General features: G+C 36.4%; 1 protein-coding gene across 1 annotated transcript; it reads right to left on the reverse strand.

Annotated features, from left to right (window-relative positions):
* Positions 1 to 19,490: 19,490 nt before the first annotated feature.
* Positions 19,491 to 22,174, reverse strand: NAP1L2 (nucleosome assembly protein 1 like 2). Its single transcript, XM_008509760.2, has one exon. It carries the CDS (start codon positions 21,759 to 21,761, stop codon positions 20,406 to 20,408), a length of 1,356 nt encoding a protein of 451 aa, XP_008507982.1. The 5' UTR covers positions 21,762 to 22,174; the 3' UTR covers positions 19,491 to 20,405.
* Positions 22,175 to 22,791: the final 617 nt, after the last annotated feature.

A 22,791-nucleotide genomic window follows, 5' to 3' on the forward strand; every position in this document is an offset into this window, starting at 1 on the left:
GCAGAGGCCCACCCTTTTCTGTGGGCTTCTTTATGAATGTTGGTACATTTTGAATATGTGTATCAAATGAATTTCCTCAGAGAAAGGTAACATCAATAATCTATCATATTGGGGCCGGCTCTGTGGCCAAGTGGTTAAGTTCGCGTGCTCCACTGCGGCGGCCCAGGGTTCGGATCCTGGGCATGGACATGGCATCGCTCATCAGGCTATGCTGAGGTGGTGTCCCACATCCCACAACTAGAAGGCCCTGCAACTAAGATGTACAACTGTGTGCGGGGGGGAGGGGAGTAGGGGAGATAAAGCAGAAAAAAAAAAAAGATTGGTAATAGTTGTTAGCCCAGGTGCCAATCTTTAAAAAAAAAAAATCTATCATATCTGTGCTCCTGGAGAAATCTGGATAAGGTTAATATCTTGCCTGAAAATATTGTGCGGGATGGCAGGGCTCTTGGGTTTCCTCATGGATACTTGAGCAAATATGTATTGTATCTTTGAAAAGGTCGGGAAACTGTGACTAAGAGGCTGTTAAAATAAGCACTGAACAGAACATATTAATAAAATGTACAAAAGCAAGATGTTTTCCAGTTTTTGATTTGAAGAAGTCAGTAATTTTAATAATACTATTGGATAAGGGCACCTTTAATCAGGAGTACCATAGCGTTAAGGTTGTGGTAATCTACTGTTCAGTGACATTCTTTATTTTTTTTCCACCCATTTTGGGAGTTGGCCAAATTGGGATATTAAGGAGGAAGAGAGTAGCAATAATGTCCTCTTCTTTACATGTCTTTTTCTTTTTTTTAGACTTCTGGTGGTGAACACAATTCAGTCTATACAGAAGCTAAAATATAATGATGTACCCCTGAAATTTACACTATGTTATAAACCAATGCGACCTCAATAAAATAACTTTTAAAAAAGTAAGTCTTATTTAGTGGTTCTTAATTGCTATATGCCTTGTCTTAATCTACGTTGGGACATATTAACTATTTTAACCTGGGGGGAAGGGACATGGGACCCCCATATGCTCAAGTTTATTCTAAGTGGCAAAGACTTAATTTTATTATTCCTTGAGTCAGAGAATCCGTGCCCACTATGGGATGTCTTAAGTCAATGGGTACTATGACTATAGAAAATTTAAGCAAGGCAATAGTTTCAGTTGTTAAGATGAGGCATACCTATTTGTCTTGTATTTATATTTGGAATCTCCTCTAAGAGTATAGGTGGAACCTTGTTTAAATTTAGTGGGTTCCTCATGTATAGCTGTAACTTAAACTCCAGTATCCATAAGGTCGTGAAAATTTGCTCATCAGTTCATCTCATTATATGTTAAAGTTAATTTAAAACCTATATTCTAGAGGCACAAAAAGGCAATTGGCATCCTTTTTATCTATATATTGCATACACTCTTTTAGTAAATTTTGGCTAGCCAATTGGGTCAAATCATGGATCTTTGTTTTAGTTTTTGTTTCTTCCCCCTTAAACAAAGATTTTTTTTTTTAAATATTTACTGGATATACTTTAAGGAGGGTCATCTCTTCCTTGACCATATTTATACACTTCTTTCTCCAGAGATTCTCAATTCAGTACCATCAGGGTCAGGGGCCTCCTCATGGAAAATGTTGTTTTATTGGGTCTTAAAACCTCAAGATTAAGTTGGGCTTGAATTAACCTTTTAACATGATGATAAGTCACAGTACACAATATAAACAAGTATCTCTGTTGGTTCACTTTACTGTCCAACAGGATGGTGGTGTCCCTTTGCCCTTTAAGAGGGGCAGGGATAAAACATTTACACCTACTTTCATAGGGTCTGGTCACAGGGTGCTATGGGTGTTTCTCCCCTGTAATCCTGAGGATCAGAACTTTTGCTGTGAAAGGGCGTGGATATCAGTGATAGCAGCATTTAAGGGATTGTAGGGTCTTAGCTGTTTGCTTTTAAGAGTGTGGGCTTCAGCACCCCCACATGATGACTACTCTTCCTCATATGTGCAATCACGCAATGGGTCAGTATTTTTCACAGGAATTAGCCTTTCTACTGAGTGTTCTATAAATGAGGATCAATACCTGGTTGAGAAACACAGCCAATAGTCACAGGATAAGAGTTGTTCCCCTGAAACCTATGTCAGTCATGATTTATGATGGATTTGAGACATAATTCCATATAAGACACATAGATATATCTGTTCTAAGCCACACAATCAGAACCACTTTAAGGAGGACCTAAATCCCATACTCTTGCCCCAAACATGAATTATCAAAACTTCTGACTTAGATGGGTTAAATCACTAATCGAGTCATGTTGGGATTTAGCAAGTGAAACACTGTGCAGCATAACTCAAAGTGCTTGCTCACTAGCAGACAAGACAGTCAGTTAGCAAGCCAAAGTAAGAAAGTGGTGGTAGTCATCACCTAGACAATGCTACTCATAGCGCCAATTTTGTTGTGGTTGCTGCACAGAGGGTGGAACCAACCCGTAGTCATCTAAAATTAGTTTACGTGTTGAGACTGATAAAGGCACACATGTACCAAGAGGGTATGAGGACATTTATTACTAATATATTGGGACTTTCTGGGGAGAGGAGGGTCAACACATAGCTGATATAGAATGGTTTTAGTAAAGGGACAGGTGAGACTTTGGTTTTATTGTAGTTAAGGGATGTTGCCTAGAAATAGACCTGACACCTTACACGAAATAATAACTCAAAATGGATTATAGACTTAAATGTAAAAAGCAAAACTATAAGACTCACAGGAAGAAAACATAGAAGAAAATCTACATGACTTTGGGTTTGATGATGAGGTTTTAGATACAACATCAGTAGCAAGATCCATGAAAGAAAAAGTTGATAAAGTGGACTTTATTAAAATTAAAAATTTTTGCTATATGAAAGATACCATTTAGAGAGTTAAAAGACGAGCCACATACTGGAGAAAATATTTGCAAATTGTGCATCTAATAAAAGTCATGTAACCAGAATGTACAAAAGACTCTTAAAATTCACAATAAGAAAAAAAGTAACTCAATTTAAAAATAGGCAAAAGATCTGAACAAAGAGATAGATAGACAGACAGATAGACGGATAGACGTGTGCATACACAGTTTAGTTTACACACATACATTTCCTACCTTTGTCTACTGAGAGGACCTAGAATAAAAATTACCACAGTTGGAACAAGCAAACCTAGAACTCAGATCTTGGTTTCTAATATCATTTTCCAATAAAAGGAAACAAGATTTCTGGAAAATTGGCTGATTCTAGGGAAGGGGCAGAGAATATACAAGATTAACCATGGAGCATTTAGTAGTGCCAGAAAGAAAGGAAGTGCTCAAAAACAAAATAATGATGTCACATCAGTGGCAGACAGGAGCCAACTGAATGAGTTCTGATGGCCAAAGCTGGAACAATGTGAGGCAGAAAACAAACAACATAGTTTTGGATTATAGCCTAAAGTAAAATCATCCATGAGTCTATACTTACATAAATAAATAAATAGGGAAAATAGACAAATCTACCACACAGAAAAATTCCAAATAATGTATGTAGCTATTCCCTCCTCCAGCAAGTGGACTATAATTCCCCATCTCTTATGTGTGGACTGCTCATGGGGACTTTCTTCCTAAGAATACAGATTCAAAAAGGGTGGGGTGAATAACTTTACAGTAGAGAAACCAGAAGAAGAAGAAAGAGAAAAACGAAGAGACGAAATATTTGAATAATGTCAGAGAATTTTCCAAATTTAATGTCAGACAGCAAAACACAGATCTAGGAAGCCCAGAGAACCCCAAGCAGAATAAACATCAAAAAAATCCACAGCAGGACATATTATATTCAAACTGAAGGAAATTAAAGACAACGAAAAGATCTTGAAAGAAGCCAGAGGATAAAACACTTTACATATAGTTGAAAAAGGATAAGAATTACACTGGAACTTCTCTTCAAAAACCATTAAAACAAGAAGAGAGTGGAGTGAAATATTTAAATTGTTGAAAGGAAAAAACACCAAAAACCCACAAACCTAGAACTTTGTGTCTAGTAAAATTATCATTCACAAATGAAGGAGAAATAAAGACTTTATCAGAAAAACAAAAATTGAGGGAATTTGTCACCATTAAACCTGCCTTGCAATAAAACCCAGAAGATGTTCTCCTGAGAGAATGAAAATGATACAGGTCAGTAACTTGTCTTACAAAATGAAAGAAAACATATTAGAGAAGGAATAAATGAAGCTGAAAGAGAACCATTTGTTGATTTAACAAATAACAGTTTGTTTAAAATAATAATAGCAAAATGTATTGGGTAATTATAGCTTATGGATAAGTGAAATAAATCAGAGCAATGTAATGAAGGATGGGAGGGAGAAATTGGAACACTCTTTTATACAGTACCTGAACTATCTATGAAACAGGAGTGTTATTTGAAAGTGGATTTAAATTAGTTGTAAATGTGTATTGTAAACACTAGAGCAATCACTAAAGATTTTTAAAAAAGAATTATAATAGATATTTGAAAGAAGACAATATAGAATCATAAAATGCTCAATTAAGACAAGAGAAGGCGAGGGGCTGGTCCTGTGGCCGAGTGGTTAAGTTCGCGCGCTCTGCTGCAGGTGGCCCAGTGTTTCGTTGGTTCGAATCCTGGGCGCGGACATGGCACTGCTCATCAAACCACGCTGAGGCAGCATCCCACAACTGGAAAGACCCACAACGAAGAATATACAACTGTGGACCGGGGTCTTTGGGGAGAAAAAGGAAAAAATAAAATTTAAAAAAAAAAAAGACAAGAGAAGGTGAAAGATGAGTGGAAGACAAAAGAACAAGGAGAGTGAACAGAAAGCAGTTACACATACAGTACATATTATTCCAACCATATCAATAATCACTTTAAATATGAATTGTATAAATACACTGTCTTAGTCTTTTGGGGCTGCTACAACAAAAGTACCATAAACTGGGTGGCTTATAAACACCATACATTTATTTCTCACAGTTCTGGAGGCTGGAAGTCCAAGATCATGGCACCAGCAGATTTGGTGTCTGGTGAGAACCTGCTTCCTGATTCATAGGTAGACGTCTTTTCACTGTAAACTCACTTTGTGGAAGGGGCAATGGAGTTTTCTCAGGCACTTTCATAAGGGCACTAATTCCATGCATGAGAGCTCTGCACTCCCAATGAAAATTCCAGCAAGTTATTTTGTGGATATTGATAAACTTATTCTAATGTTGATATGGAATGACAAAACAGCTAATACAATGGTGAAAAAGAAAAGTTGGATAATTGATATTGCCCAACTTTAAAATAAAGCTACAGGTAGAAAGTTCTGTAAAAAATGCCATTAAAATTTTAGTGGGGATTATAATGAATCTGTAAATTCTTTTGGGTAGTATGGACATTTTAATAATATTGTCTTCTAATTCATGAATACAGGATGTCTTTCCATTTATTTGTGCCTTCTTTAATTTATTTCAGCAATGTTTTATACTTTTCAGTGTACAAATCTTTCTCCTCCTTGGTTAAGTTTATTTCTAAGTATGCTATTCCTTTTGATGTTATTGTAAATTAAATTATTTATTTAATTTCCTTTTTGGAAAGTTTATTGTTAGTGTATAGTAACACAACTGATTTTTGTATGTTGATTTTGTATCCTGTAACTTTGCTGAATTTATTAGTTTTAACAGGTTTTTTGTGGTCTTTAGAGTTTTCTACATAAGATCATATTTGAAACATATATGATTTTACTTCTTCCTTTCCAATTTGGATACCTTTTCTTTCTTACTCTTGTCTAAATGCTACGGCTAGAATTTCTCGTACTATGTTAAATAGGAGTGGTGAGAAGGGGCAGCCTTTCCTTGTACCAGATCTCAGAGGAAAAACTTTTTTCCCTGTTGAAAACCTGTGTTATGTTAGCTGTGGGCCTTGCCATATGTGGCCTTCATCATGTTGAAGTACATTCCCCCTATACCCACTTTATTAAGAGTTTTTTTTTTTTTTATCATGAATGGATGTTGAATTTGTCAAGTGCATTTTCTGCATCCATTGAGATGATCATGTGATTTTTATCCTTCATTCTGTTAATGTGGTGTACCATGTTAATCGATTTACAAATGTTGAATCCTCCTTGCATCCCAGGGATAAATCCCACTTGATCATGGTGTGTAAGTGAAGCCATCTGGTTCTGAGCTTTTCTTTGTTGCCAGGTTTTTCATTTATGATTCACATGGAACCACAAAAGATCCCAAACAGCCAAGGCAATCTTGAGGAAGAAGAACAAAGCTGGAGGCATCACACTTCCTGATTTCAAACTATATTACAAAATTACAGTAATCAAAACAGTATTACTGGAATAAAAACAGACATATAGACCAATGCAACAGAATAGAAAGCCCAGAAATAAACCCACTCATATATAGTCAACTGATCCTTGACAAAAGAGCCAAGAATACACAATGGGGAAAGGATTGTCTATTCAACAGTGTTGGGAAAACTGATATCCACGTGGAGAAAAATGATATTGAACCCTTCCTTACATGATACACAAAATACAACTCAAAAGGGATTAAGGACTAAAACATAAGACCTGAAACTGTCAAACTCCTAGAAGAAAACACAAGAGAAAAGCTTTTGATATTGGTCTTAGCAGTGATTTTTTGGCCACAAGATATGACACCATAAGCACAGGCAAAAGCAAAAATCAACAAGGGATTACATCAAACAAACAAACTTCTGCACTACAAAGGAAACAATCAAGAGAGTGAAAATGCAACCTACTTAATGGAAGAAAATATTTGCAAACCATACATCTGAGAAGGGGTTAATAACCAAAATACATAAGGACTTATACAATTAAAAACAAAGTAAAGCAGTAAGGGAGAGAATGAGGGACAAAAAATGAGGGACAGGAAATAGCAGAATAGTGAAATCCATTTCTTTCTTATCATTAATTGCTTCATGTAAATGGATTAAACTCCCCAACAAAAGAAGCACACTTTAGCAGAATGGATTTAAAAAACGTGATCTTACTATATGCTGACTGTAAAGACCCTCTTAACATCTAAAGACTCACTTAGGTTGAAAGTAAAATAATGTAAAAAGATATTCCATGCAAGTAGTAACCAAAAGAGAGCAGAGTAGCTATAGTAGTATCAGATAAAACACACATTAATTCAAAAAGCGTTTCAAGAGACAAAGAAGAATATTATATGTTGATAAAAGGGTCAATCCACCAAAAAGATAAAACAATTATATATACCAAATACCAGAACTCATATATACACAGGCATACCTTGTTTTATTGTGCTTTCTTTTATTGTGTTTCACAAATATTGTGTTTTTTACAAATTGAAGGTTTGTGGCAACCCTGCATTGAGCAAGTCTATTGGCGCTGAAGGCTTAGATGATGGTTAGCATTTTTTAGCAATAAAATATTTTTAATTAAGTCACATACGTTGTTCTCAGACATAATGCACACTATTACACATGTAATAGACTACAGTATAGTGTAAACATAACTTTTATATACACTCGGAAAGCAAAAAGTTTGTGTGACTGGCTTTATTGAAAAATTTGCATTATTGCAGTGGTCTGGAACCAACTTTGCAGTATCTCTAAGGTATGCCTGTCTGTGACATTGACATAATTGAAGACAGAAATAGACAGCTCTATAATAATAGTAAGAATCTTAATACCCTACTTTCAATAATGCATAGTAACACCAGACAGAAGATTAATAAAGAAATAGAGGACTTATACAACACTATAAACCAATTGGATGTAACAGTGTAGAACACTTCACCCAACAACAGCAGAATACACTTTTTCTCAAGTGCACATGGAACATTCTCTAGTTTAGACCATATGTAAGAACACAAAACAAGTCTTAGCACATTTTAAAAGATAGAAATCACACAAACTACCTTTCTAGATCACAATGGAGTGATACAAAACATCAAAAGCAGAAGGAAAAGGAAAATACACAAATATGTGGATATTAAGCACTATATTCTTTAAAAAATGGGTCAAAGAAGAAATCACGAGGGAAATTAGAAAATATCTTGAGAGAAATGAAAATGAAAAGACAACATTTCAAAACTTATAGGATGAATTAAAGCAGTGCTGAGGGAAATTTATTGTTTGAAATGCTTACTTAAAAAAAGAAATACCTCAAATCAACAACTTAACTTTACATCTAAAGAAACTAGAAAAAGAACTAGCTAAAACCAAAACTAGCAGAAGAAAATAATAAAAGATTAGAGAATACATAAATAAAGTATTGAAGAGAAAAACAATAGACAAAGTCAACAAAACCAAAAGTTGGACTTCAAAAAATCAACAAAACCAACAAAACTTCAGGTAGACTGAATAAAAAAAAAGAGACAATACTCAAATTACCAAACTTAGAAACGAAAATGAAGCTTTACTACCAATTTTACAGGAATAAACAAAAGTTCTAATAATAATATGTCAACGAATTAGATAACATAAATGAAATGAACAAATTCCCAGAAGTACATAACCTACCAAAACTGAATCATGAAGTACTAGAAAAATCTTAATAGACCTGTAACTAGAAAGGAGATTGAATCAGTAACCAAAATCTTCCCAATAAAGAAAAGCCTAGGACCAGATGTCTTCACTGGTGAATTCTACCAAACATTTAAAGAAATAATACCAATCCTTCTCAAGCTGTTCTAAAAAATTGAAAAGAAGGGAACACTTCCTAACTCATTTTATGAGGGCAGTTTTACTCAATACCAAAGGAAGACAAAGACACTACAAGATAAGAAAACTGTAGACCAATATCCCTTATGAATATTGACATAAAAATCCTCAGCAAAGTACTCTAAAATGAATTCAGCAACATGTTAAAAGGATTATATACCATGACTCAGTGGGATTTATTCTTCAAATGCAAGGATGGTTTAACATACGAAAATCAATCAGCATAATACATCCTGTTAACAGAATGAGGGGGAAAAAAGACACATGATCATCTCAATTAATGCAGAAAAAGAATTTGACAAAATCCAGTACGCTTTCATTTTAAAAACACTCAATAATCTAGGAATAGAAGGAAATTACTGGAATATATATTAAAAATATAATGAAAAACCCACAACAAACATCATACTCAATGGTGGAAGACTGAAAGCTTTTCCTCTACCATCCGGAATAAATAAGGATACCCACTTTCACCACTTCAATTCAACATACTATTGGAAGTTTTATCCAGAGCAATTAGGCACAAAATGAAATAAAGGGCATTCAAATCAGAAAGGAAGAAGTAAAATCATCTCTATTCAGACAACACAATCTTATATGTGGAAACAAACCCCTAAAGATTCCACAATTTTGTTAGAACTGATAATCATGTTCAGCAAAGTTTCAGGTTACAAAATCAGTACACAAAAAGTTACATTTTCATGCACTAACAATGAATAATTCAAAAAGGAAATTAAGAAAATTCCATAATTCCATTTATAAGGGCACCGAAAAGAATAAAGTATTTAAGAATAAACAACCAAGAAGGTGAGAGATATGTACACTGTAAACTACAAAACATTGCTGAAAGAATTAAAGACAGAAATAAATGGAAGGGTATCCCATGTTCATGGATTGGAAGAATCAATATTGTTAAGATGTCAATACTACCCAAAGCAATCTACATATTTAATTTAATCCCTACTAAAATCCCAACTACGTTCTTGTAGAAATAGAAAGACCCATCCTAAAATTCATATGGAATCTCAAGAGGCCTTGAATAGCCCAAACAATCTGGAAAAGGAAGAACACTGTTGGAGGACTCATACTTCCTGAGATCATATCTTACTATAAAGCTACAGTAAATAAAACAGTGTGAAAATGGCATGAAGATTGACATTTAGACCAATGGAATAGAATAGAGAGCTCATAAATACACCTCACATATACAGTCAAATGATTTTTGATAAGCTTGATAAAAATCTTTCAATGGGGAAAGGACAGTCTTCAACAAATGGTGCTGGAAAAATTGGATATCCATATGGAAAAGAACAAAGTTGGACTCTTACCTTACACCATATACAAAAATTAACACAAAACAGATCAAATACCTAAGTGTAAGAGCTAAAACCATAAAACTCTTAGAAGAAAACATAGGGAAAAATCTCCATGACACGAGTTTTGGCAATGATTTCTTGGCTATGACACCAAAAGCACAGGCAACAGAAGAAAATATAAATAAACTGGATTTCATCAAAAGTAAAAAATTTTGTGCATCAAGAATACTACAAACAGAGTTAAAAGGCAACCTATAAAATGGGAGAAAATATTCTCAAATCATGTATCTGATATGGGATTAATATACGGAATATACAAAGAACTTTTACAATTCAACAGCAACAAAACAAGTCAATTCAAAAATGAGCCAAAGACTTGAATAGATGTTTCTCCAAACAAGATATATAAATGGCCATGAAGCTCATGAGAAAAGGTGTTTAATGTCACTAATCGTTAGGGAAATTTATATCAAAACCACAATGAAATTCCACGTCATATTCATTATGATGGCTATTATTTAGGGGAAAAAACACAGAAAATAAGTATTAGTGAAGATATGGAGAAATTGGAACCCTTGTAAAATGGTACAGCCACAGGGGAAAACAGTATGGCAGTTCCTCAAAAAATTAAAATTGCGTTATCATATAATCCCACAATTTCACTTCTGGGTATATACCCCAAAGAATTGAAAGCAGGGTCTCAAAGATATATTATACACCCATGTTCACAGCAGCATTATTCACAATAGACAAATGGTGGGGGGAAAAACAAGAGTCCACCAATGGTTGAACAGATAAACAAAATGTGGTTTATACATACAATCTAATATTATTCAGCCTTAAAAAGGAAGGAAACTTTGACACATGATACAACATGGATGAACCTTGAAGACATTATGCTAGTGAAATATTCCAGACACAAAAGGACAAATATTGTATGATTGGACTTATATGAATTTCCTAGAGTAGTCAAAATAGGCAGATAGTAAAATGGTGGTTTCCAGAGGCTGGGGGTAATAGGGAGTTATTATATAATGAATATAGATCTTCAGTTTGGGAAGATAAAAAGTTCTGGAGATAAAAGATGGTGATTGTCTCATGATAATCTGAAAGTACTTAATGCCTCTGAAACTATAAGCTTAAAATGGTTAAAATTATAAATTTTATATTATGTATGTTTTACCACAAAAAAAAGGGAGGAGACTGTGTAAGTGGGAGGGGGGTAATATGGGAACTCGCTATACTGTCTGCTCAATTTTAATGTATATCTGTAACTTTTCTAAAAATAAAGTCTACTAATAAAAAACAGATTATAAATTCTTTAAAAATCTCTTTTAATTTTAGAAGCCCCAAGGACAGTCTTATTACTAAAAAAATATACTCAATGACATTAGTACTCTCACTGAATATCAGATTGTACTTCTTGTACTTCTTCTTTCACATTTTGGATTTCTTTTGGGATATGCAGTCCTCTTCATAGGCCAGTCCCTTTAATTCTTTTATCTATGAGTCCGTCCGCCACGACAAAAATCAAATCTCATTCCTCTTTACATGACACACTAAGAATATAGTAGACACATCCTAAGTATGAACGAATGAATGAATGAATAAACTATCTAATAGTTTATAGTAAATAATAGCAAAACATACAAATAGTAAATAAATAAAATAAATAGTAAAACATGCAAATGGATTGTGACTTGGAAAAGATAGAAGTACCAGTTTTATAAACATATACTCAAGCTCTTGAAATACCATGACATAACTCTGAATTGCCCACAGATTGCTCAAATTATGTGAATGGATTTTACTAAAATGTAATTTTTGAGACTGTACATAAGCAATGTACTACTGTTGGCAAAGTTGTTTCTCTTGGGAGTATGGGTTAACAATTCTGAAACAACTGTGCGTGTATAATGGGATTGAGCAAATAAGTAAATGGACAGTGGATGATGAGAACCAGAATTTTCACTGTTGGAGTGAGAGGTTAGAGAAGCAAGGGGATGGGTCTAGAATGACCCATGTGGTCACAGATTAAGGTCAGAGAAATCAATGTGAAAGCATGTTTAATTTAATCTATACTGATGCATAGATGTGGAAATAATTATAGAGATGTGTGTATATAAGGGCTAATATAGATACATAAATTTCCTAGCTCTGTTTGCTGAGGTGTAGAAGCAATGACATCCCAGTAGCAAAGAGCACACCTAGTACTTGGATCTTGGTTTCTGACACCATTCTCCAAAAAGAAAGAAACAAAGGCACATTGGAGAAGTGGCTGATTCTAGGACTGGAATAGAAATATGCAAAATGGGCCTGTAGCATCTTGCAGTTCCAGGCACACATACAAAGATGGGTCTATGCCTAAGGGACACAGGAACCAACTGAAAGAGCTATCAATGGCCCAAACTGGAACAATTGGTGTAAGAAAAGAAATAACATATTAGATTATAACGCAAATCGTAAAATACACATCCATGAGTACATACGTACATACATATGTACACAAATGAAAAAAGAGATAAATCTCCTGTAAGGAAGAATTCCAAATCATTTAAGTAGATACTCCTCTAGGAGGTGTAGCATAAATCCACACCCCTTAAGTGTGGACTACATTTAGTAACTTGCTTCCAAAGAGTAACATTATGGAAAGTAGAGGTGGAGGGAGAATGTAACTTTACAGTGGAGAAACTTGGCAAACACTATCTTAGTCAAGTGATCAAGGTTAACATCATCAGTTATGCCATGTTGACAGCATTTTCCCTCAATATGATGTGATGAGAAAGGCATTTTGCCTCTGTAGTCCTCCTTCCCCAAACCCATAAACCCAGTCTAAGCATGAGAAAAACACCAGACAAATCTGAATTGAGGGACATTCTACAAAGCGTCTGACTGATTCTCCTCAAAACTGTCAAGATCATCAAAAACAAAAACATTTGCATAGTAAACCTAAGGAGGGTGACTGCCCGATAAAATATAAAACTTAAATAGGATCCAATGTCCCATAACAATAAGAACGTCCAGGATATAATTGAAAATCACTTATAATATTAAGAACCAGAAAATCACAACTTGAATGAGCAAAAACAATCAACAAATGCCAACATCAACACGACTGGAATTCTCTGATAAGGATTTTAAAGCAGCCATCGTTAAATGCTTCAACAAGCAATTATGAACACTCTTGAAACAAGTGAATAATAGAAAATCTCAGCAAAGAAATAGATCATAAAAATGAAACAAATAGGGGCCGGCTCTGTGGATGAGTGGTTAAGTTCACGCACTCCTCTGCAGCGGCCCAGGGTTCGGATCCTGGGCGCGGACATGGCACTGTTCGTCAGGCCACGTTGAGGCGGCATCCCACATCCCAAAACTAGAAGGATGTGCAACTAAGATATACAGCTGTGTACAGGGGGAGTTTGGGGAGATAAAGCAGAAAAAGAAAAAAAAAAGATTGGCAGCAGTTGTTAGCCCAGGTGCCAATCTTTGAAAAAAAATGGAAGATTGGCAACAGTTGTTAGCCCAGGTGCCAATCTTTTATAAAAAAAGAAAGAAAGAAACACAGAAATTAGAAAAATGAAAAAATAAAATAACCAAAATAAAAAACACACTAGATGGGTTCCATAGCAGATGCAGAAAGAACCAGTGAACCTGAACACAGATAAACAGAGCTGACCCAATATGAACAACAAAGAGAAAATAGATTGAAAAAAATCAACAGAACCATGACATCTGTGTCAATAATTAAAGAGCGAACATTCATGTTATCCGGGTCCCAGAAAGACAGGAGAAAGAGTGTGGAGTTGACAAAATATTCAAGAAAATAAAAGCTGGAAATTTCCAAAATTTGGCAAAAGACACAAACCTACATAGCTCATGTGATACTATGTTCTATTATTGCACCTGCCTGTGAGTCTATAATTATTTCAAATAAACAGTTAAAAAAAGATAAAATGACATTTAATCACTTCAAATCCTCTTCTGTTTGTGATCACCTCAGGGATATAAAGCTACAAAAGAGTAGCTATAATTTATTAAGTCCCTATTATGTGCCAAGCCCATCATATTACAATTTTACTCACATAACAATCTTAAGTGGTGAATAATCACCTGTTGTAAGCCTTACTATGTGCCAGGCATTGTGTTAAGTGCTTGACAGTCATTATCACAATGAATCATCAAAGCAATCTTATGACCTAGGCACTATATAGACAAGGCACTGTACAGCTAAGAAAACTGCTGACAAGTGGGACCTATTAGTTTGACCCAGGTCACATAATATAAAGTTTCACAATAGGGACAAGAACCCAGATTAAAAAATAAGATTTAAAAAAGCAATAAATTTAAACTAAATTCTAGGAATATGTGAGAAATAGTAGGTCATATTAGCAAAGTCTAAATTACAGAATATTTAAGAGAAAATGAGACTTAATTCCTTGAATACTTTTACATTGTTAAGCTGCGTTAGGAAGTTTTCTTAAAAGCTTCAGCCTAGCTATTACGATATATTCTAAGTCAATGAGATAACAAACCTGACAAAGGAATATAATATCTATTCCTGTGCTAGTACCAAACAGCTTTAATATGGGCAGAAGCATTTTAATATTAAGCAAACTAGCAATATCATTCAGTTTCACTGAAGGCAGCACAGTGTGATGAAAACAGTACAATCAACGGGATCAGATCTAAATTCTCACTCCACTAGTTGAATGATACTGGCAAATTATAATGTCTATATCTCAGATTTCTCAACTAAAAAATGGAGACAACCATCTTCATCCAAACTTTAGTGAGGACATAACGCTGAAATGTTCTACAAACACCATTTAACTTACAATAAGAGTATGCAAGTTCAATACCTGACCATGAAATGTAAATATCTTAAATTAGTTAATATCTTTCTTCACAAGTAAAAGCACCTTTTCAATTCCTCTAAGCTGTAAAATAAAAAGTACTTCAACATAGTGAGGAAGGAAACTCATCACAAACCACTCACTCTTCCCTTACCATTATACCACATTATATGGAGCACAAAGCGCTCTATATTGATTCCACCTGTTGTAAATCTCAGTGATCATGAGCTTTCTCTCACTCTGGATCATCCAGTCTTTGTGTGTGTGTGTGTGGTGTGTGTGTGTGTGTGAGCATGAGAGTGCCTGAGAGCACGTTAAGTATGAAATAGAAAATTTAATAAAAATACAGTCACCTTTTATCATTTTCATAAATTTGCCTTGTGAAAGTTTTATTTCAGCACCAATCTTCTTGGAAAGCTTTTTTCTCATGGGTAAGTGATACACTCGAATGCAGAAACTTTTCTATGAGGTTTAAATTAATACATGGACTCTATTTTACAGAGGCAGTGAATTACAACTATATAATTAACATACTATGGACTGATTTCTTCTTCCAAATACACCTCCACTAGTATTGACATGAAAGTGCTCAGTAGGTGTCAGAACAAGTAATACACCTTCTATGTACACCACTTCTTTTATACATGTACATACCTGTATTTATATATACTTTGCTTCCAAATCTGCCTCTGGTTCAAGGTGCCATTGTAATTCATCAACCAAAAGGACATCTATTCTGCAAGTATTTGAAACTTGAGTCACCCAAAGCTGAACTCATCTAGAATCTCCCACATTGTCACTTCCGGGACTAGCCTCTCACCATCCACCTAAGTTTTTCTTTCCCCTAGGTGTCTATCAGACCAAACACTAACCAGGCCAGGACCCTACTTCTATGCTGCCACTTATCCTTGCCTTCTCTCTGGGTACCTTCACTTTAGCAGGCAGACAAGCTGACCTTGATTTCAACATGGGTGACTGCACCTCTACTCCCAGCCTCCTTCAAAGCCACTTATGGAACGTGACCCCTGTAGGCCTCAGCCAGAATTGCCTTCCTTCTTACAGGCCTTGTGTACCGTTACACATAGAATATAGTTTCATAAGGCACCAGAGCCTGAAAGACGATTCACCCATTTCTTTTGACCAGCGCTCACACACAACCTAGGCATGCCCGCATGCACAATGGCCAAGGAGGAGATTTACACTAGGGTGCCTCCATGACGATTGAACCCTGTCTCCCTTCTCACTCCTGCCACAAGGTAAGCTCATGTACATCGTGGGAGAGAAAGTTTTACAAGGGCTGGAGTCCTTTATGATGAGTGCCCCGCTGGCACTCCCATCCCACGTCACCCCCCATCCCACGTGTGAGCTCATGTGCACACACATACACATTCACTCAGAGAGCCAGTAGGAGTGTGGAGGTGTGTGCGTATGTGGAATAGGGGGTAGTGGTTACTCTCCGGATGCATGACCTGTAAAGTTTTTATTGTCTTAAATCACCCTGAGAATAGATCAACAAATGGATCTTAGTGTGGTTTAAAAAAACAGACAGAGGCTGTTTAATTTGGGACATTCTTTTCTCTTTTAGTTTAAAAAATTGTATTATTTAGCAAAGAATTCAGAGAAATACATTTCAGAAATGTCCCATGTAAAGTTATTCTTTTTATTTCTTTTTAAAAGAGTCTCTGCTTTAAAATAATCAGCTACATGTTGCACATATCTGTGTGGTAACTGAAAAATCAAATCTGTTACATGCCTACGGATGATACATAATTTCATGCGATTTTTATTTTTTGAATTTTATTTTTCTCTGTTTTCCAAATATTTTATTTAATGATGCATTTATTGATCAGTAAGCCAACGGCCTGGGATGAGTGTTGAGCTTCATGTACACAGCTACAAGGCTAATGAATGTATTCAGCAATGAGGAAGTAACACCATAGTCACTATATTTTCCTCTTCATAACCAGGCTTGTCAGTAACTTAACTACTGCCGCTAAACTTGCCACTTAGCCCTTCTTAATACTTGCAGAAATCTTGGAAATTCTGTCATTAAAATTCAAAATATGTGCTTTCACTTTTAGTAAATTAGAAATAAATTAGGGGACAATTATTAATAATTTAATAAGAATTTACTGCACCCTTATTGTATACCAGTTTTGAGTATTTTACAGATACAAACTTGATAATAAAAATAATAAAGATAGATATACGTATATAGCACTTATTATGTGCCATGCATATTTCTAAGCAGTTTATATAAACCAATTCAATCCTCATAATACTCTATGAGGTAGATGCACAATTATTACCATATTTTTACAGATATGAAAACCAAGGCACAGAAAGTAACTTGCACAAGGTCACCCAACTAATAAGTTACAGGATTGAGATTTGAATCCAAGCAGCCTGGCTTTAAAGATTTATGCTATAATGTACTCCAAAATGAAATTTTATTGTATTTACATATTTCAGTATATGCCCTAGAAATACCAAAATTCTAACAAGGCCCAACAGCCACTTCAACGACCTCCGCAAGACCGTTATGAATGATATATTTTTTAAGAAAAATTACAAAAAGAATTAAGGTAAAACTCTATTTTTAGTCACACTTGGGCCCTAAACCTTAGTAAAGACCTCTCTGGTGTGTGGGCTGAAGGTGATGGCCTACTCTCAAGACCTAAAAGGTCCTTTGCACTATTCTAAACCCAAGTCAAATGAACCTCCATCCTACTGTAAGCAACGGGAGAGATGACAGCTTCAAATTGCATCCCCAAGAAGTGGTGAAAGAGAAGGAAATATAAAAAGCAGTCTCTGACATCAGGAAGCTAGCCTGGTACTCACAGCTAGGCCACATTATTCTCATCTTGGACATAAACCGTCTCACAGAATACCAACCTCTGACAAGGTTACTCTGGGACCCACAATATAATGAGACAGAGCAAGGTGACTTAATTTTGCCCAAGCACAGACAAAAACAAGGCCACTATGCCAAGCAAAATATACCAAACACCCCTGCCATTCTAGCTAAAATAAGTGGCTACTACCTCTTTACCAATTACAGCCTTAACTTTATTCTAGTCTCTTCTCCCTATAGATAAGATGTGAGCTACCAATCATAAAATTGTCCCAATGATATAGAGTAACCCCCTACCTCCTTAGACCCTCCACCAAATCCCGCAACTAAAGCCCAAATCCTGCAATGTTTTATAACACCCACTTACTGATAAAATACAACAGTTCCCCATGACGCATGTTCTCCCTCACAGCAATAATGAATAAATCCAACTTGTTCAAATATGGGTGGTTTTTGGCTGGAGGCCACTGACATGTGAGATACAGCAAAAAGGCATGGCCTGCTCTTATAGAAAGCCCAGGAACAGCTTTACTGCTCCATCTTATGGAAGCAAGAGAAAGAGGACTGGAGGAACTTCAAGATGCCTGATCCTCCTCCATGAAATATCAGGAAAGACACACCCACATTTCTAACATTTTAATGTTCAGTAATAGTAACCACAATTAAAAGGGGCCCAATCTTTGTGTGTGGGGGAGGAGTTTGGGGGGGGATCAGCAATTTAATATAGGTTAAGATGAACGGTGATGAAAGGTGTGAAAAAGTCTCCATTTACTAAGTATACATTGGAAGTTATTTCCTGATTTGGTTCCCCTAAATAGTAAGTTGTCTTTGTTTCCCTATACGCTGCCAACTATTGCAACCCTAGAGAAAGGCAAGTCAGCATCTACCATTGTCCCTGGTAGAAAGGTATGATATTAAAGGAAGGTCCTGTCCAAACAGGGAGAGGAGAGAAAAAGCCCATGCTTCCCTCCCCACTTGACTGCAGAGAGATGAGACAAAGGCAAGAAAAGCAAGCAGTGTTATAAACTTACCTCTCTGAGCCAAAATCCGAAGGAGGAGGTATGTTCAATAGTGGAAGAATAGGTCACGAGTAGCGGAGCTTTTGTTCCACTTTCATTTTATAATTCTGTGGGATCACATCACAACCACCTGGCATGGAAGAGTGGCTAGGCAGCAATAACGAGACAGAGTTAGCACTTCCTAGCCACTCTCAGCTCTCTCATGGCATGTAAGAGATTAAGAAGTTCCCTGCTGTCCCAGAGGGATAGATGTGACATTCACAGAGTCTGCCAAAGGGGGAAGCTAAACCTTTGGATTCTCACATGTGAGGAAGGCAAAGTCAGCTCCAGGATAAAGTCAGCTCTCTGACCAACCACATCCCGTTGTCCCCAGCCAGTGCGCCCCCATCATGTCATAAAGCAGTAAAAGCCCCTATACATCCAGGTGACATTGTGGAAAAGCAGGGAAATCTGAAATATAGACTAAGACACAGAAACCTGTATTTACACAGTGTTTAAATTATTAAATAGCAGTGAGTTTAGTGGACTGATTCACATTAAGATTTTTGTTTTTCTGTAACCCTGGGGGTGGAGGTGGACTCAGGATTAAGAATAGATAAATTCTAAACAATAAAAAAAGATACACTTTCTTTCTACAGCTAAGTATAGTGTTAGTAAACTTGCATGCATATATAAACACATAGAAAAAGAATAGTAGAAAATAAATCAAAACATTAATAGTGCTTATCCTTGAGGAGTGGGTATACGGATTTTGGTTTTAATTAATGTATTTTTTTAGTATTTTCCATATGTCCTCCAATGAACTTATTACTCTTATAATCACAAAAAAAGATCAGTTTTAAAACCTGAACCACCAAAATTTTTATTCATTTTATTTTGCAGTGAAAGAAGAAGAAAAATACTTTCGTAAATGGTAAAGTGATAACTTTCAATGAATGATTAAATGTACTATAGGAAAAGAGAAATCATACACTGTATTACAGTTTACACAATTACACAAACAATATGCGGCAATCTTTTGAAAATACTGTGATTAACACTTCACTGATAAACAATAACCTCAATACGACTACGTTTCAGTATTTATCATGGTCACATAAAATACAAGAGCCTATGAACAAGCTGTTATTAACAATAAACGTAGTTTTGCCTGAAATTCTTAAACATGTGCAGGCTTCTTCTTAGGCATTGAAGTTTTAAACTCCACTGCATGTTTATTGCAAAATGAAGCGGGCACAAATGAAATTAAACTCACCAGCTAAAGGACTAAGAAAACACAAATACAAGAAGCGAACAACAGCAGCAAAAAACCTTGGGTTGGTTAGCCAAGATTTTCTTTCTAAATAAATATTGATATCATTTACCAGTTCTGATAATATTTACAGCCACAGATTAATAGCTACATAACAAAAGGACTTCAGAAGGATTAAACTACACAACACTATGTTAACGTCTTAAATCATTTACCACAGTCTATACTTCCCAAAAGCATTCTGTTACTAAAATGCAAGGTCAAATGAATCAGTATTGAGAAATATGTTTTAACTGACACTACAAGAAAAATTCAGAACACAAGACTGTAATTAACTTCTTGTATCTTGAATAACTAGATCTAGACCAATTAAGTTCACAGCCAAGTACACTCTGCTTTAGCGATCAATGTCTTCTACTATTGTCTCAAGATTTTTGCAACAGGCTTTAACCTCCTCAATTGCAGCCATCCAATTATCGTAAATAATTTTGTCATAAATTGCATCATTAACTTCCCTAACTACTCCCTCCTGCTGAGATTCCAGTGCATCACCTGAGAAAAATAATACTGATCTTGGGATTATGTAAGTACGTAAATTGTGACCAAGTAAAAAATCATCATTTCCATCCTTTCCATTTGAGCTGATTCCGTGAGGAGTAAAGAAATTGAAGAATGAATCCTTGGGAAAATCTTCAGTCACAGTTCGGATTGTTCCCCAGATCCGGTGTTTCTGCTTCTTCTTGATGGTTTTCAAAGTGACGTTCTTTCCCTCATTCCAGTCTATCTCACAGCCTGTGCAATACTCAATTGCGGTTCCTCTATAGGGATGGGGATCATAAAATGCTAGCCGTGACTTCAGCACATAGGTCTTTGTCAACAGCTCATTTTTGAAATATTCATTGGGCTTGAAGTGAAATTCTAGAGTGAAACTGAGAGGCTCACCAGGATCTGAAAGCTTCACTTTAATATCTGTCAGGAGCTTCAGAATAGGCTCATCATATTTCTTAATCAAAGGAGTGAGTGTGTCAACGTTTTTTAAGACAGTCAGCCAAAAATCAGGAATTCCTTTAGGATCCTCTTCTTTATTCTCTTCTCCGGTAGCCTCGATGTCATCATCATCATCATCGTCATCGTCTTCGTCATCCTCCTCCTCCTCAACATCATAATCATAATAATCTTCCTCATAACCATCACCCTCATCCATGTACTCATGTACAAGACTTTCCTCATTACCATACATCTCTTCCTCATCATACATCTCTTCCTCATCATAATCCTCAGAGTCTGATTTATATGCACATTCCTCTTTTGTAGGTTCATAGATTGCATTGATAATCTGACGTCTTTTTTCCAATAAGGGTTGATACAGTTCAGCAAACTTTCTTTCAATGTCATGAAATTCCCTTAGGAATTTGGATTCTAGATTGGCCACTCTAGTCTGAAGCTTTTTGAGGGCTAACACACGGTACTTAACTTTCACAGGTAGACTTTCAACAAAGTCAGTATCTAAAAGATAACCGGTAAGTCCTTTTGGACGGTCTGGGTCTGAGTCTTCATCAGTATCTTCACCTTTTTCCCCGCCTTCCCCGGACCCAGCAGCAGCATCTTCACCTCTTTCCCCTTCTTCCCCAGGCCCAGCGGCGGCTTCTTCACCGCGCTCTGGCTGTTCCCTGGGTCCCTCCATCATTACCTTATTACCAGCCTCTTCTTGACTGGATTCTAACAGTTCCTTGTAGTCGGCTGACTCGGCCATTTTTCAAAAGACCGTACACACCTAAGGTGGCTACCGCCAAGATCAGGAGACCTGACTTCCGCGGGGAAAGACTCACCGGAATATCAGAAGCGGCGGTGGCTGGGGCAGAGGTGGAAGGAATGGTAACGGTCGAACTGCGGGAGCAACAGTGGAGACTGATGCCGGTATAAAGGCAGCGCTGAGACTGTGAGAACCAGACTGAGGCAGCGGTGGCCTGTGTTGGGGTGCAGAGGGCGGGGATAGTCGCCGTAACTGGTCCTGCAGTAAAGAGCTAGAGACTGCAGAGAGCCGCCGTGGACAGACCTACGCCGCAAGCAGCTGCTGCCACAGAAAACCGTGCCGCAATATGATTACGCAGCCTTCTTGACTAGATTTTCGTGGTGCAAATAGATTGCTGCGTCACTCCCTCCCTCCTCCACAACTCAGCTCTAATCTTATTTGTTGGACTGTAGTGATTGACAAACTCTGAGCCAATAAATTATTAGATCTAAAGTTTCCAATTCTGCTCACCTTCCCAGGTTATCTAATATGGCTGGTTCATCCGCCTCCCATTGGTCCTCCACCTCCCCCCACCCCCGAGTTTTGTAGAAATCCTGATTTTATTAGTTTATTTTTTAAATTTTAAACTGGTATTATACTTTTATAATTCCAAAAGAGCTAAGAGAGGACAAGGCATCTATCCATCCTAAGTCTGTCCCATCCATTTTAGTCTGAGTTCTGGGAAGGGGAGAGGTGGTTGGTGGAGGAACTTATAAAGAGAGGCTAGAAGGCAAAACACTAAAAAATTAGCAATGCTGGTCTCAGAGTGGTGTAACTGCCAGTGATTTAAATATTATATATTCTGTTTTTCTGTGTTTTCCACAAGCTACATGATAAGTGAGCAGTAATTTTAGATTGGAAAATCCTCATAGCATTTCCTGGGGTGGGGAGTGGGGTGGTGAAAGGAGGTTAGATGGGGGATAGAGTGAAAGAGGAGCTGTGATAAAGAGCCAAAGTGCTGTATCCAACTGTATGACAAGTGAACACACAA

Source organism: Equus przewalskii, chromosome X, assembly GCF_037783145.1.
Source record: "Equus przewalskii isolate Varuska chromosome X, EquPr2, whole genome shotgun sequence".
NCBI classification, from domain to species: Eukaryota; Metazoa; Chordata; class Mammalia; order Perissodactyla; family Equidae; genus Equus; species Equus przewalskii.